The following is a 15221-nucleotide window of genomic DNA, read 5'->3' as shown; positions in this document are numbered from 1 at the left end:
GCACCTCTGGGGGCTCTAAGGGACTCGGGGAGGGGGGTGACACGTGGGGACAGTCCCCACTCCCCAGCCCCGGAGGGGCAGGAACCCGGCTGGGGTGCGGACAGGGACAGGGCAGCCCCGAGGTTGGGGTGCTGCTGATGGGCATGGCCCCCCCACAGCACCCAGCGGAGGGGACACGGTGGGGGGACCGGGGTTGTGTTCCGCACTGGGGGCACTGGGAGCTGAGATTTTGCACTGGTGGCACTGGGAGCTGTGTCCTGTCCTGGTGGCTACTGGGAGCTGTGGTTTGCACTGGGGGCTACTGGGAGCTGTGACTTTGCACTGGTGGCACTGGGAGCTGTGTCCTGTCCTGGTGGCTACTGGGAGCTGTGGTTTTGCGCTGGGGGCTACTGGGAGCTGTGTCCTGTCCTGGTGGCACTGGGAACTGTGTCCTGTTCTGGTGGCTACTGGGAGCTGTGACTTTGCACTGGTGGCACTGGGAGCTGTGTCCTGTCCTGGTGGCTACTGGGAGCTGTGGTTTTGCACTGGGGGCACTGGGAGCTGTGACTTTGCACTGGTGGCACTGGGAGCTGTGTCCTGTCCTGGTGGCTACTGGGAGCTGTGACTTTGCACTGGTGGCTACTGGGAGCTGTGATTTTGCACTGGTGGCACTGGGAGCTGTGTCCTGTCCTGGTGGCTACTGGGAGCTGTAGTCCACGGTCAGGGGTGACACTGGGAGCTGTAGTGCAGGGCGCACTGGTGCGTGCTGGGAGCTGTGACCCAGCGCACTGGTGAGTGCGGGGGGGGGTGGGGGCGAACTGGGGGATACTGGGTGGTGAGGGGGGGTGTGCTGGGAGCTGGGGGGCACAGAGGGAAACTGGGAGCTGGCGGAGCCCTGGGACCTTGGGAGGGGCACTGGGAGTCGCAGGGGGACGACACTGGGAGCTGCAGGGGTAAATGAGGGCACTGGGAGCTGGGTGGGGGGGCACTGGGAGCTGTGGCTGGAGCTGGGGGTCAGTGGGAGCTGGGGGGGGGGGCACTGGGAGCTGTGGCTGGAGCTGGGGGGAGTACTGGGAGCTGGGGGGAGTACTGGGAGCTGCGATGGCAACTGGGGGCGCTGGGGGGAGCACTGGGGGCTGCGGGGAGGGCTCTGGGAGACGGGCACTGGGAAGCACTGGGATCTGTAGTTCAGGGACACTGGGAGGTGCAGTCCGGGGACCCAGCGCATACTGGGAGGTGTAGTCCCAGCCCAGGGCTATACTGGGAGTTGTGGTTCCCCAGCCCCGGGAGCTGCTGGGAGCTGTAGTTCCGCACTGGGCGGGGGGGGGGGGGGTGTGTGTGCAGGGCTCCGTCCCCCCGTGTCCTCATGGCTCCCGTGGGTGCTCAGGGCTATCAGCCATGTCAGCCCCACACTGGCCCCTCGCTCGCACATCCCCTGGGCCACCCCAGCGCCGCAGTGTCTGGCCACGCTGCCTCCCCCCAGCCCTCAGCATGCCCCGGCGCAGGGGGGGACGGGGATGGGGATGGGGACAGGGATGGGGACAGGGACCGGGACAGGGACCCCGTAGCAGGGTGGCCGTGGGACAGGTTCTGCTGAGCCCCACCTGCCTCGTGGGAATTCGGAGGGGAGGGAATCGGGAGCCTCCTTTCTCCTTTGGCTACCAGGGCGTTTACTGGTGGGTGTTGGGGGGATTCCTGGGGTCCCGGCAATGGGAGAGGGGTGCAGGAAGGAGGAGGGACCGAGTCGGGGTCCCCTGGGTGGGGGACAGACCCTGACCCCATGCCTTTACCTAGGCTCGGCCGTGGCAGCATGGGGGGGATGCAGTCGCTGGCGCTGCCCCTGGGGAAGGGCCCCCACCAGGTGGGCTGCGCGGATGTCATGGTGGGCCACACGCGGCAGGTACGGGATGGGGACAGGGTTCCATGCACGGCAGGGGTGGCCGCAGACAGCCGGGTTTTGCAAGAGCCGAGCTCGCCAAGGACGTGGACATGGGCCACCGACGCTCTGTGCTGTCCCCACCGCGTCCCCCCCTTCCCCTCTGTCCCCCAGGGGCTCTTCCTCCGCCTCTTCTACCCCTGCCTGCCCCGGGCAGGGGCCGAGCGGCCGCTCTGGATCCCGCGCTACGAGTACTGCGGTGGCCTGGCCGACTTCGCCCACCGCAGCCGGCGCTGGTGCGCGCCCCTGCTCAACGCCACCATCGGTAAAGGGGGCAGCCAGCACCCCGTCCCCCATCCCGGGTGCCCCCCCTGTCCCCTGGGGACGCGCTTCCTTAGCGGGGTTCAAGGACACCAAGCCCATCTTCTGTGCTGCAGGCAGGGATGGAGCTGAGCAGGGACCCCCCGCAGCAGCAGCAGCAGCACCCTGTTTTCCATGTCCCCCCCTTTTTCTGGGGGGGTTTCTCCCCCCGCAGGCTCCTGCAGGGTGCCGGTGAGCTGGAATGGACCTTTCAAGCCCTGCAGCAGGAGGTACCCACTGATCATCTTCTCCCACGGCCTGGGAGCCTTTCGGTAGGATGAGCCCCAAGCGGGGCTGGGGGTGCTGAGCTCAGGGGCAGAGCCGGGAGGGGGACGCGGGTGTCCTGGGCCCCCCCCGTGTCCCCTCTCGGACCTGCCTTGCGTCGGTGGGGCAGCCCTGACCCCGCTCCCCGGCCCCGGTTCCCTGCAGGACCCTCTACTCCTCGGTCTGCTCGGAGCTGGCGTCCTGGGGCTTCGCGGTGGCAGCGCTGGAGCACAGGTGTGTGTCCTCGGTCCCCGCCGAATTCGGCAGCGGTGACGGGGCTGACGGGACACTGAGGAGCTGCCGGTGCCCCGGCGACGTGGCTGCCCACCCTTCTGCCGCTGCAGGGACCATTCTGCCTCCGCGACGTATTTCTGCCCGGCGGAGGCCGGGAGCGAGGAGTGGATTCCCTACCAACGCGTGCCTCAAGGACAGAAGGAGTTTTATTTCCGAAACAAGCAGGTACCAGGGTGGGGGGCTCAGGGTGGGCGACCCAGGAGGCATAAAATCCCTCCTGCAAGCCGAGCTGGCTCCCGCATCCCTGGGGTCTTCATCTCCTGCCCTTCCCAAACCCGTACCGCCGTGGTGCCGGGGCTGAGCTTTCTCCATGCGAGCTGCAAAAGATCTGTTCACCCTGTTTATCTCTGTTTCATGGGGTCTCTCTGCCTGGCTCCAGCTGACCCTGGCAGGAGCCGGGTTGGGCTTTGCCACGTCCCCCCCCTCCGGATGCTTAATGTCACCCACAGCCCGGGGAGAGACGGGCTTTGTGCCCGGCCCAGCGCCGCCGGCTGGCGAGGCTCCGGACCGGCTGCTGGGTTTTGTTCACGCTCTGATTTTTGTCTCTCCGGGATTACCCGGGACAGCTGCTTGCTGGGGAGCGGGAAGGTTTCCCGCTGAGCCGAGTGCCCCCCCTGCTCGTTTCTGCTTCGTTTAAAAGGACAACGGCGGGTCGGGATTTGTCGTAGAAAAGCTCTCTAGGAAACTTAGCGGTTGGAGGTGCTTTTGGCAGTCTTAAGTCACCTCCCAGCCTCTTATTTTTGTGTACGCTCTGTCTCGTGGCGCATTGCACAAACAAGGGAAACAGTTTTCCTATAAAGACGAACCCGTGAGCATAAAAGTTGAGGGTGAATGAGAAATAAATTTTAAATAGAGGGAAATGGCTGGCAGGTCAGCCTCAGTTACGGCGTCTTCTGTGTTAGAGGGAGCAGGGAGAGGTTTTCGTCGGAGTTTTTTTGTCACTTTTTGGGGTGGGACGGGCGGTCTGGGCTCTCCGCGGGGGCTTGCACCGGTGGATGGCATCGGCAGGCTTGGCCGGCAGGGGCGGGTGGCGAGGAACCCGGGCTCTCCCTCCCCTGCACACCCCACTCCCTCCTTTTGCTCATCTCCAGCCGTCTGTGCTATCGGATTAACTGAATTAAAACCAAACCAAACGAGAAACGCTTCCAATAAATTCACTGCGTCCCCGCGGGAGCCGCTGCGGTGCAGCCTCTTGCTTGCTTTTACGTTTGCTGTAATCCAGGGAAAAGCCCCGTCGGGTCTGAGCGCCGCGGTTTTGGAGGGATGGCCGTGGGTGGAGGTCGGGGGTTGGGGGGGATGGACCCGACCCCAAACTTGTGGGGTGGAGGGGCTGGGTTAACCGGGGAAGGGGCAACTCTCGCTCCCAGGTTCATCAGAGAGCGGAGGAATGCGTGCGAGCGCTCCGGCTCTTCGAGGACATTGACAGCGGTAAATCTGTCCTGAACGTCCTTCACCAGGACTTCGATCTCTCCGTGCTGAAGGTACCCGGGTCTGTCTGTGCTGAAGGACCGGCCGGGGGGATCGTTTGGCTGATGGGGGGGCGGTCCGGGTGCCCTTTGCTGGCAGGATCAGTCCTTCTTGAGTCAGACTTTTCCTCCTGGGACAAGCAGGGTCTGTGCAGAGCCACAGCCTCCCCCGTCTCGGCCTCTTGGTGCCTCTCTCCTCCTTTTTCTCCCCCGTGCATGCCAGGGAAGCCGGGTCCCATTGCACCGGCGGTGAAAATGGGATACAGCATGCCTTGCAGAGGGCTTTGCTGATCTTCGCTTGGCTTTTTCTTCCCTAATTAAGGACCTTCTGCAGCGAGGTTTGGGCACAGGCTCCTCATCCCTCTCCTCTTTGCAGGACAGCATCGATCTGACCAAAGTCGCCGTCATGGGCCATTCCTTCGGCGGGGTGACGGCAGTGCTGGCCTTGGTGAAAGAGCCCAGCTTCAGGTAAGCTGCAGCAGGGACAAGGAGCCGTGGGGAGCTCCGGGGACACGTGGCTCATCCCGGTGGGAAGGGAAGCCGTGGCGCAGGCGGCAGCGCGGGACGTCCGTCCTGCTGCAGGTGCGCGGTGGCTCTCGACGCCTGGATGTTCCCCCTGGAGAACGCGCTGTACCCGGAGGTGCCCAAGCCCGTGCTCTTCATCAACACCGAGAAGTTCCAGACGCCGGAAAGCGTTGCCAAAATGAAGAGGCTGAGCTCCAGAAACAGCCAGACAAAGATTATCACCGTCCTGTGAGTCAGGGGCTGGGGACACCCACCCACCGGCACACTCCTGGGAGCACCGATGAGCTGTGTCCCAGCAGGAGGGACCTCTCCCCAGCTCCCACCGAAGCAGATCCCTTCTCTGTCCCAGGGGATCTGTGCACCAGAGCCAGACTGACTTCACCTTTCTCACCGGGAAGCTCCTCAGCCGCATCTTCGGCGCGAGGGGGACCCTCGACCCCTACAAGGGTCTGGACATCACCAGCCGGGCGGCTCTGGCCTTCCTGCAAAGGCATCTCAGTACGGCGTGGGGTTGGGGGTGCATTGGCCGGGGGCTCGGGAGGGCACGAGAGGTCCCCCGATTTCAGGGGGCTGCGGGGCGGTCGCTGCCTCTCTGGGCTTGGGTTTGGGGCTTCCCATCCCGTTGCACAAAGCAAAGGGGTCCGGTGGCTGCTCCTCCTTCACGCCTGGAGCCGGGCTGATCATCGCTGTAGTAACCCCCTCACCATCTCTGCCCCATGCAGACCTGGAAGAGGAGTTCCATCAATGGGACGACCTCCTCGAAGGCATCGGAGATTCGGTTGTTCCAGAAGCCCCATTCTGCCGCCCCAACCTGTAGCCGGCTCCGAGGTCGCTGGTGGGAGCCGGCCACCGGGAAAGCGGCTGCTTCTTGTCCAAAATCAGGAGACAACAAGGGCAGGAGGACGCACGGGGAGAGCAGGGCCTGGGGACCATGCTTGGAGGACGTCTGGTGGCCAGGGTGCTCAGCAAGTGTTCCAGGAGAACCCACCACCGCCTGCAGTGAGGGCTGTGGGGCTAAGGGAATAAAATCCCTGGGGACAATGACTGAGTTGGCTGTCACTTGGGCCCTAGGTGACACCCTTCTTGCACACAGGGGGTAGGTGGGCGTCGATCCCTCGCTGGGCCTGGCTGGATCTGCTGCAGCTGGGGCACATCTGGCAGGAGCAGGCGGGGGGGTCTCCGTGGGCTGGGGGTAGTTCAACCACGGCCAAAGGGATGAGCCCAAATTGATGCGGCATCAGGGCTCCAAGCACAAAAGTAACGAAAATCTTACCGTCATCCTGGAAAGCCGGCCGGCTTGCTGACTCCACACCTAAAATCTGGGGCGGGGGGGGAAAGAAAGAGGAAAGTTTTAAACAAGGGGTTGGCTGGAAGCATCGCTGAGCACCCCAGCAGCGCAGGGATGTGAGACGGGGACTGAGAGCGGCCCCGGGGACGGAGGGAAAAGAGCCCAGCCTGGTTCTGCAGCACAAAGAGCAACACTGCTGCAAACAGGCACCCGCCGGAGGTGGGAATGAGCCACTTCGGAAGAAGCTACGGCACATTCCTGGGTAACAACAGACCAAGGGGTGCTTTTAAAGGGGGGGTCTGATCCTCAGCCATCCCGCAGCAGGGCTGAAGCCAGCGGAGCAGCACGGATTTACCCCACCGGAGACCCTCCCCAGGGTCCTCGCTGGCATTGCGGCCGGAGAAGCGGCAGGCAATCCTGGACACGGCGCCCGGGCAGCTGCGGGGGACGTCCGGGCTCCTGGCCCACACCATCTGCTTTTGCATTGTCCCCGCTGCCACCGGCACGGCATTCCTGCTGGGGGACAGGCAGGGGGACGGCAGCCCTGGCTTTGCTTTGCCTCCTGCCGTCGCAGAGAGAAGCTGCTGCAGACGACAGGGTTTCCCGGGGTGCGGAGGCTGGAGGAGACGGGGTTTGGGTGGCACTTGCCATTCCTCACCCAGTGACGGCAGGTGACACGGGGGCCGGCAAAGCCCTTCTCCCAGGGCGGGGAAGAAGGAGTGGAAAAGCAGCATCTCGCTCCTCCGGTGTCTGAGTTATTTGTGTCACCGTGACGGCCACGTCCTCGCCTCGCTGGTGGCCCCCGGCCCCTCTTAGTGGAGGGCGAGTCCTAGGGCCGCGGATGCTCCAGGATGGCCTCGGGGGGAAGGCGCAGGGCTGTGCAGCGGCGGGGAGGACATCTCTCAATGTCTTCTCTACTCTCCAGTGACACAAAGGACTGCTGTGAACAGCACCACAAGCCCCCGGTGCTTTTGAGGCTTCCAGATATATATCTATATTTTAATTGTTTTACACTTAAACCACCATTTCTAGCCCTGGGAGCAGGCTGGGGTGTGACAACCCAGGGAGCCTCAGGACAGCTCTGCTGAGACGCCGAGGGGACATTCAAGGTCGATGTATGTGATGAATTGTGTGGGGGAGACGGGGCGGGGAGGGGGGGGGGCAGGCAGAGCCCGTCAGGTCCCGTTTTAACAGTGAGAGACAGTGACTGGTGCAGGAATCAAATCCCATTTTCCTCCCCGAATTAGCACGGCCGGGGATCTGCGCTGGCAGCAGCCCGGGGGGGGCACAGCTGAGGCAGGCTATAAATTCTGCAAGACTCTTATGTAAAGGCTTTCGGGAAGGGGGTGGCAGAAACCAACCCTGCCGGGAGAGTGACTGTGATATTGGTTAACCCTTCGGTTCACAGAAAGCAGCTAATTCCCATCCCCAGAGCCCGTGGGGCTGGGGGAGCGGGGAAGCGGGCAGATGTCCTTCTGCCTGACCCTGCAGCCCTTTGCTCCCCGCTCCGGAGCCGGCCTGAGCACCCCATTCCCAATTGTCCTTGTGCCTCTGGAAGGAAAACCCCACCAGAAGAAAAGGAGAGTTCAGAAAAGCCCCCAGGGCCACTGGAGCAGAGCAAATACCCTCTTTCCTCCGCTCCATCAGCCCCTCTCTGCTCTCTGTGGGATGTGGTCGTCATTTTCCGAGTATTTTCCTACTTCACTGACTTGCTGCATCTGCTTTAAAATCCAGCCCGGAGCCACCTCCTCAGCCGGGCTCCCCTTGCGAGCAGCGCTCTCCTCCAGATCCCTGTTACATGCTCCAGCCTGGAGGCCGCAGGCAGCGTGCATGAAAGATGCGGCACAAATCCCCGGCGTAGCACATGAGGAAGGTGTTTTCCCCATTTCCCAGCTTGCCTGGATTGCTCCGCTGGGCACAAAAGGTCGGAAAGAAAGGGGCTGGGAGAGCTCAGCCTGAGCCAGCGTTCCCCAGGCCATGGGCAGGGACAGAGCATCCTTCCCGGCCATCCGCCCGGGCCAGCAACCAAGGGGGAGAGCCCTCCGGTCTTTGAGGTGGCCCAGGGTGCTCCAGGCTTCCTGGAAAACTGGGAGATTTTCTGGCAAAAAGCAGGAGTTAAGGGTTAGCCTGGTTTGCGATCCGCCACCGCCGCCCGCCGGCACCAGCTCCTGGTCCCCATGTCCTTACAACGCAGGGGTGCGGGTTTGAACGTGAACTAGGCAGGTTTTCTATCCGCAAATCCCCTGTGTTTTATCCACGGAGGGATTTTTGCTTCTCAGGGACGTGGGAAGGAAACACGGGCTCCGCTACCTTGGGGGGTTGGCAACCGGGGCACCCACCTGCAGGTGGGCAGCGCAGCCCTCCCCTGCCCCGGAGGCTTGTGCCTTGGAGAGGGTTCGCTTCCAGCCAGGCATGTCGATGTGTCTGAGCTGCTTTACTATTCAAACCGGTGGCTTTAAAAATAAATAAATAAATAAATAAATAAATAAATAAAAATGTTGCCCATTTATATTCCCCTCACAGCTGTGCTTGCAGCATGGCTGGGGTATGAATGGACGCATTCCTCTTACCCACGGCTTATCTCCGCAGAGCAACCTCCGCTCGCCGACCGGCTCCGGCTTCAAAGCTTTCCGCTCTCCGGGCTGGAATCCGACGGTGTCAGCACAGACCCAGCTTGGAGCCCCTGGGATCTTCGAGCTGAGAGTCTTCCCCTCATCCTCCCCACCCCCAGCCCATCCTGCCTGCGGCTCCCTCCCTCTTGGGAAGCCCCTTCCAGCCGGCGGATCCCTCCCCATCCCACCGCACATGCAGCAAACTGGAGTTCCCAGCTCCAGCCTGCCGCAGCATTTGCTGCCGCTTAGGAGAAAAAAAAAAAACAACCCTCATTTACTCCATTGAAGCTTCCCCGTTGATTTAATTAATGCAAATTGAGACGTGTTAAAACCTCCTTGTAATTACCCTAACACTTGCTGTTGTGGGGTTGGGGTTTGGTTTTTTTTTTCCTTTTCCTTGCGTTTTTAAGGAAAATAGTAAGGCCTGGATTCACAATAGCTTATGAAGGTCCGCGGCCCTGCAAGCTGAGCCCAGGGCGTGCCGTGAGAATGGCACAAGCGCTGGTAGAGGAGCTCGGTGTCCGGCCGTGGGCTGCGATACCAGCCCCGAAGACCAGCGCGGATGCAGGTACAGTACTGACCCCCCTCCCAACCCAAACCCGGGCAGCGCCCTCTTGAGCAGAATTCCTTAGATCCCTTTGATTGGTGAGTATGGGCTTGTTTTCATGTTGATTCTCCTATTGACAAATCAAAACTTTGCTCTGGGTGAAGTTCCGAAGAAAAATCGAGGTTCTTAATCTCCGAAGCGAATTGTTATCATCTAACGCGTCGGCTTCCAGGCTGCTTTGAGCTGGAAACCCCGGATGCTCACAGTCACGAGGGATTCAGCTCAACTTTGCCATCTTCCCAAGCACCAGTTCCTCCGGCGCTGGGTTACAGGGCGGGATCGGGGCTGTGCCGGGCGGGCAGACCCTTGGGATCTGGCACAGGGCACGTGTTTGTCGGCTTCGAGGTGCGATGCTGCAGGGCTGGGCTGCGGGAATGATGCTTGCTGAGTTCCCTGGCCTTCAAAATGCAATGCCGCGGGCCAAGGGCACTCCTGTTCCCTCAGCCAGCAGCATCGAGGGTATTTTGAGGGCACAACTGGTTTTTCGACAGTTTTCACTCTGCAGCAGAAGCCCCATTTCAGGCTGGAGTGGTCTCTTGCTGAGATGATTCCTGGATAAACAGGGGGGGAAAAAGGAGTGAGAAGGGAAAGTGAGGTGCTGGAGGAGAGAAGGGGCTGCGTGAGGTCTCTGTACTTCCAGGCTTCTCTAAAAAAGCCCCTGAAACAGCTTGGAGGGGTCGGTTTTGGTCAATATCCAGATTTCCCCCATTTAGGAAGGACGGGCTGAGCTCAGCCCCGTGGATGCCGGCTCCTGCTTTGCACCCGAGTGCGCGGGGGGAGAGCTGGGGGCTGCACGAGGCAGGGACCCCAAATGTCCCATCCTTCTTTTTAACCCCTTGGCTGACATCTTCACCCCAGAGCAGGGTGCGGGGACGTGCTGAGGCTGTCAGTACCCCTCCCCGAGTGACACGGTGGCACTGGACCCCCCCAACCCACCGGGACGCCTTCGTCTCCTCGCGCTGACAGCAGCTCTCCGACAACGTGTCACACGGGGCCTGGATTGGGGCTTTTTTTTTTGTGGGTGGTTTTCTTTTTTTTAATTAAAATGAAGCCCTTATGGTGGCAATCGCAACATAAGCGTGTCTCTCCGGGTATTGATTTTAGCGTACGGCAGCAGTTTGCGGGTTTATTGCGTAAAAGAGAGAGATGTGTTTTTCCTCCAGAAAGGCTGGCTTTGTTTCCCTCTTCTCACAGCTGCAGTGGATGCGTCTGGTCTTTTTTTCTTTTAACATATATATTGATCTATTATGAACTCACATTAGTGGGGAAAAAAAAGGGATCAAAGAGCACTGAGCAAACGTTAAGTGCAGGTATTGTCTCCAGGCTGGTATCGCTGAGCGATTACAGGCAGCGAGCGAAGAGCCAGCGGGAAGGAGCAGGAATTAACCCGTTTCGAAGCAGAATTGTCGGTGGAGATGGGAGGGGAACTGCTTATTGTCCTGAGAGGATCCAAAGTCCCAAAGCATGGACCTGGACCACCTCGTCGGACTGAAGTCGAAAGGTGCCATAAAAAAAAAAACCAACCCAGACTTGTTTCCTTGGCTCACAAATCCTGTGGGAAGAGGCACGTTTTATTCTGCCCGTGGTGTCTTGAGGACCTCGTCCATAAAGAGCCCCTGTAGATACTGCCACGGAAAAATTAGCCGTGGCTGTTGCACTGGGCAGGTCGGGATCTCCTGCGTCACCCGAGGAGAGGGGTTGGACGCAAGGACTCGGGGGACGCTTCAGAATCCTGCCTTTTGGTCTGAATTCGACCTCGCGCTGTCTGTCTGGAGCAAGGCAGGCACTTGAGAATTGCAAACCCACCTGCTCCCCGGGCGGCAGATCTCTGCGAAAAATCAGCAAAACCTGTTACCATTTGGCTGGGCACCGATTTTGTCAGTGAAACAGCTCCGACAGCAAGCGGCCCGAGGGCCCCGCATTCAGCGTTATTTTCAAATTTGCTCTTAGTGGGAACAGGCTCAGCCTGGGGGCTGTTACAAGCTCATTCGTATTGTTTATTTGACATGGGGGAAGTCATATTCCTTTAAGAGGATTTCCATCCCTGAACTCCTCCCATCGTGACACTTCCAAGCTACATTTTGTCTTGAAAGGGTGGGAGTATTTTTAACTATATCATGCCAGGCAAGTATTAATAGCACAATAGGCTTGCTGAGCTGCTGGTAGAGCTGAATCCATATTTTAAATTAAAGGAACTAATTAGGAACTGGGGAATAACTAGTGCTATACCCAGCTTTTCTTCTTCCCCGCCCCCCCACTTCATTTTCAAAGAGCCAAAGCAAATGTCTTTACTGGAATCTTCTACGGCTGTTGAATATTTGATGGCTTCCCTATGCATTGCTATTCCATACGGTTGTCAAAATCACGCAGTCTCCTTTGCTCTATCCCAGCTGAAATGGCTGACTCTGACACTTTGGAAATCTAATTAGTGCATCTCCTGTTGGCTCACGCGCAAAAAAAAAAAAAAAAATCCAACCCCATAAACCCTTTCTTCGTGCTTTTCTCCCAGCCGCTCGCTGTCGCTGGGTGATGCAGCCCTGTGCAGCGCAGTTATTTTTGAACCCTCGGCAGCGACTTGTTTACGGGCTTCCTTGAATAGCAAAGCTCTCGGTGCTCCATATGGGAAATGCAAATTCGTAGGCTCCGGTTGGGAGCAGAAAGGGAAAAGCAGCGAGGATGCAGAGAAATGGGTCGAGGCTCCCGGCTCGGTTGGGAGCAAGGAGAGGGGGGAAAGAGATGCGAGGAGATCTCCAGGCCAGCTGTCACCGCGTGTTTCTGGACATAGGGGAGGTGGGAGGCAGCATCCACATAGATCCGACCTTATATTCGGCAGGTAGCTGCCGGGAGAGCACAACTCTGCATTAGTGTCTTAGAGGATCTGCTGGTGCCGTGAAGAAAACAACCAGCCCTGAAACTGTACCCGCTGTTGGGAGTGTCTGCGGTGGCTCTCCTCGGCGCGAAGTCTCTGGTCTCTAATAATAGTCGGGCTTGTGCTGAAGCCTTTTGCTCACTCTTCCCTCTCCCCAGCCATCTGTTTTCAAGAAACTTGTGGAATTCATGTCACCGAGCTCTTATCCATATTTATCGGAGGGGCAGAGACTGGCTCACAAAGCCAAAAGCTGGGGGAGAAGAACAGTAAGAGATACAGAAGCAGTTTGATCGTGTAAAACCTCATTTTCTTAGGAAACAAAGAATGAAAAACATGCCGGCAGATCTACCAGCAGGCTAGGAAGGGAATTCTGCTCTTCCTTTGCCCTGGATGGAAGTCAGAGCTCGCTATTTAGGAGAAAGACCGGCTCTCGTTCAGCATCCTGGTTGCAGCCGGGACAAAGGTGCTCGTGTGTAGGTACCACAGCCGCTGCCGTGACTTTAGGCTCCGTCGCCACGTCAGTGCGTTGGAGAATTGTTTGCAAGGACAGCGGAGAGCTTGTCTTTAGTTCGTTAGAAGCTTACATTATTCTTCTACTCTATTTAGAGCCCGCATCATCATGGTGTTTGGATATCATGCAATACAGTCCTACGACTGCGTTTGAAGAGGTGATATGGCATTTCAGGGTTATCTTGCCCCAATAATGAAGCAATTAATTTATATTTTCACCTCTCTTGCTGCAGGCGCAATCGCCATCTGTGGTGAGTGCTTTCCCTCGTCTCATTTGATGGAGGAAAGTGAGTTTGAGTGAATTTCCAAAAAAAACCAAACTAGCAAATAGAAGCCAGGCGCCCTGCCTGATCCGAAAAAACGGAATCGTTTCCAACAGCACGTCGGCAAGTGTAAATTTGCTCCGAAGGGAACATTTTCTTAATGGCATTTTTCAGCATAAGTACAGCATCAGCCTAAACACCTCCAGTAGGCAAATATCAGTTACCTTAAACATTTCTTGCCTGTGGAAGAGCTTTCATTGTGAGGGAGACACTCCCTCAAAGTCTTGGTTTAGGCTTCATTTCCGTGGGCTCCTCGGCTGCATTTAGGTCAGAACATATTTCTATCTGAAGACGAGCGAGACCTTTGCAGACGCTAATTTTCCTTGCGAGACCTTTTGTCGGGCAGCAGCACGTCAGTACAGCCAGCGTGAAGATGGGCAAGCCGCGGCGCGGAGAAAAATTTGCCAAAGGTTAATACAAAGGCTGAGAAACACGGGTAGAAAGAAATCTTTTAGCCCTTCCACCTCCGAGTGCAAGTTTCTTTTAAATTACCGTCTCCTCTAGCAGGTTATTTATTAAATCGGTTAAACTGATTGACTTAAGTCTAATAGTATATTGGATTTCTAGTTTTAAAATGAACTTTGCTAATGCAGTGACTGTCACCGGTCTCAGCAAATGCTTGCTAATATTACTTACCAAGGTGCCTTAAAACATTCTCCGATTAACAAATAAGCTGTCAGTCCATCCACCGTGGATGCTTAAGGGGGGCAATTTAATACTCAGAAAGCACATTTTCTTGTTGGAGATTAAATATTTTTGCAAGTTAAAAGAGCTGCCGTGGGCTGAGTTGTCACCTAATTATGTCAGTCTCTTTGTGGGATATTTTGATAAGCACATCAGAGGAGGCGCTTTAATCTTTATGCTAAATCTGATCACGTCACGTCCTAAATTCACACGTACAAGGAGTCCTCCTGATGAGACCTTGACTTACGTGTTTCACTGAGAGCGTTGAACCGCCGTCGAGGGGCCTCGTGTTTTTTCTGTGCTGAGAACGAGCCCGCTTGGGCTTGCCCCTTTTTTTTTTGGAAAAACCTGGAATTATAGTGAAAAGCTCTTCTTGGTGATGAGGAATCCAGGAGACAAAAACTACTGCAGCCACACGCGGCCGGGCTCGACGAAAGAAGAGTCTGCTTAGAATCGCAGTAAATGTGTTGATAAACACAAATCAAATGCAAATTAAATAAAAGCTTTTCATATACTCCATTCTCCTTGAGATCAGGCAAAAATAAATGCCGCATAAACAAATGAGTTTTATGAAATGTTCCAAAAATAAAACCACTCTTGCAACGAGGCCAAAAATGAGATCGTCTGCGTGCCTTTCCAGCTGCTAAGAGCTGTTATTTCCCTTTGTATCACAATAATACTCAAGGATTTTGGTTTAAACGGAAACCAGTTGTGGCAGGTGCTGCAAAGGGGTTGCTGAAGAGTCTCAACCTCAGTGACACGACATGGAAAACGTCAGAGCTGAGAACAGATCCCGAATCTGATTCCCAGCTCAGTGCCTCTCGTCAATAAAGCGCGTCGCCTCTTACACAGGAGAGTTCTTACCTGAAATAAATATTTTTGCCTTTAAAACCAATCTGCAAAGGAAGGTAAGTTACATTCGGGTCTTTTTTTTTTTTCTCTCTCTCTCTTTTTTTTACCTGTGAGAAGCCCAGGAAATAAGATGGAAAGCGCTGAGAACAGCCCCTGCATGACTTGTAGTTTTATCGCAGCCTGCATCCCTTCTTCGGAGGCAGTAAATGATATTTCATCATCATCTCTCCAGGGGGTGAGGATGGACTAAAGGCAGTCACACAGGTACCAAACAGAAAGCCCCGAGCCCAGGAAGCCTTGTTTCCTCTGGGAAATCCTGAGATTATCCCAGGATAAGCTCATTGATTTTACTAAAAAGCATTAATATTAAAGCATCCAACACACTGTTGATCTACACGGATGATAATTAATAAATGATAAAGTAAAACACAGGCTGGTGGCATGGTCTCTTGGCTGCTTTGTCTTCCAGCAACATTTGATGCCATTTAATCCAAGCACTCAAGATGTTCCATTTAAAGACCCGTGTGTTGTATGTGATAGCTCTGCATAACCCGCTGGTATCGAGCCAGGAACCCCGTGAACGTACCAGGCGTGACCCTGAAGGGCCAAGCAGCCAAACCATTTTGAATCGGAAATCCCTTCGGTCCCACAAAAAGGCTCTACCGTGCTGCTGGAAAATGGCTCTTCCCATGCCCAGCGAGCCACTCCGGCA

At 56.9% G+C, this 15221-nt stretch overlaps 1 protein-coding gene across 3 annotated transcripts; it reads left to right on the top strand.

The window, feature by feature from the left end:
- The first annotated feature begins 640 nt into the window (after positions 1–640).
- PAFAH2 (platelet activating factor acetylhydrolase 2) lies at positions 641–5808 on the top strand. 3 transcript variants are annotated; one of them, XM_063356074.1, is made up of 11 exons: positions 641–770; positions 1774–1879; positions 2030–2180; positions 2391–2487; positions 2645–2713; positions 2824–2938; positions 4141–4254; positions 4616–4707; positions 4822–4992; positions 5114–5262; positions 5487–5808. In XM_063356074.1, exons 2-11 carry the CDS (start codon positions 1790–1792, stop codon positions 5579–5581), a joined length of 1143 nt encoding a protein of 380 aa, XP_063212144.1. In that variant the 5' UTR covers positions 641–770; positions 1774–1789; the 3' UTR covers positions 5582–5808. The 3 variants fall into 3 exon arrangements, with proteins under 3 accessions (XP_063212144.1, XP_063212146.1, XP_063212145.1); XM_063356075.1 differs by lacking the exon at positions 641–770 and adding an exon at positions 826–932; XM_063356076.1 differs by lacking the exon at positions 1774–1879 and having other exon boundaries at positions 736–770; positions 2293–2487.
- Positions 5809–15221: the final 9413 nt, after the last annotated feature.

This window comes from Chroicocephalus ridibundus, chromosome 19 (assembly GCF_963924245.1).
Source record: "Chroicocephalus ridibundus chromosome 19, bChrRid1.1, whole genome shotgun sequence".
NCBI classification, from domain to species: Eukaryota; Metazoa; Chordata; class Aves; order Charadriiformes; family Laridae; genus Chroicocephalus; species Chroicocephalus ridibundus.
Note: the sequence above shows the minus strand (reverse complement) of the source record. Positions and strands in the feature narration are given on the sequence as shown.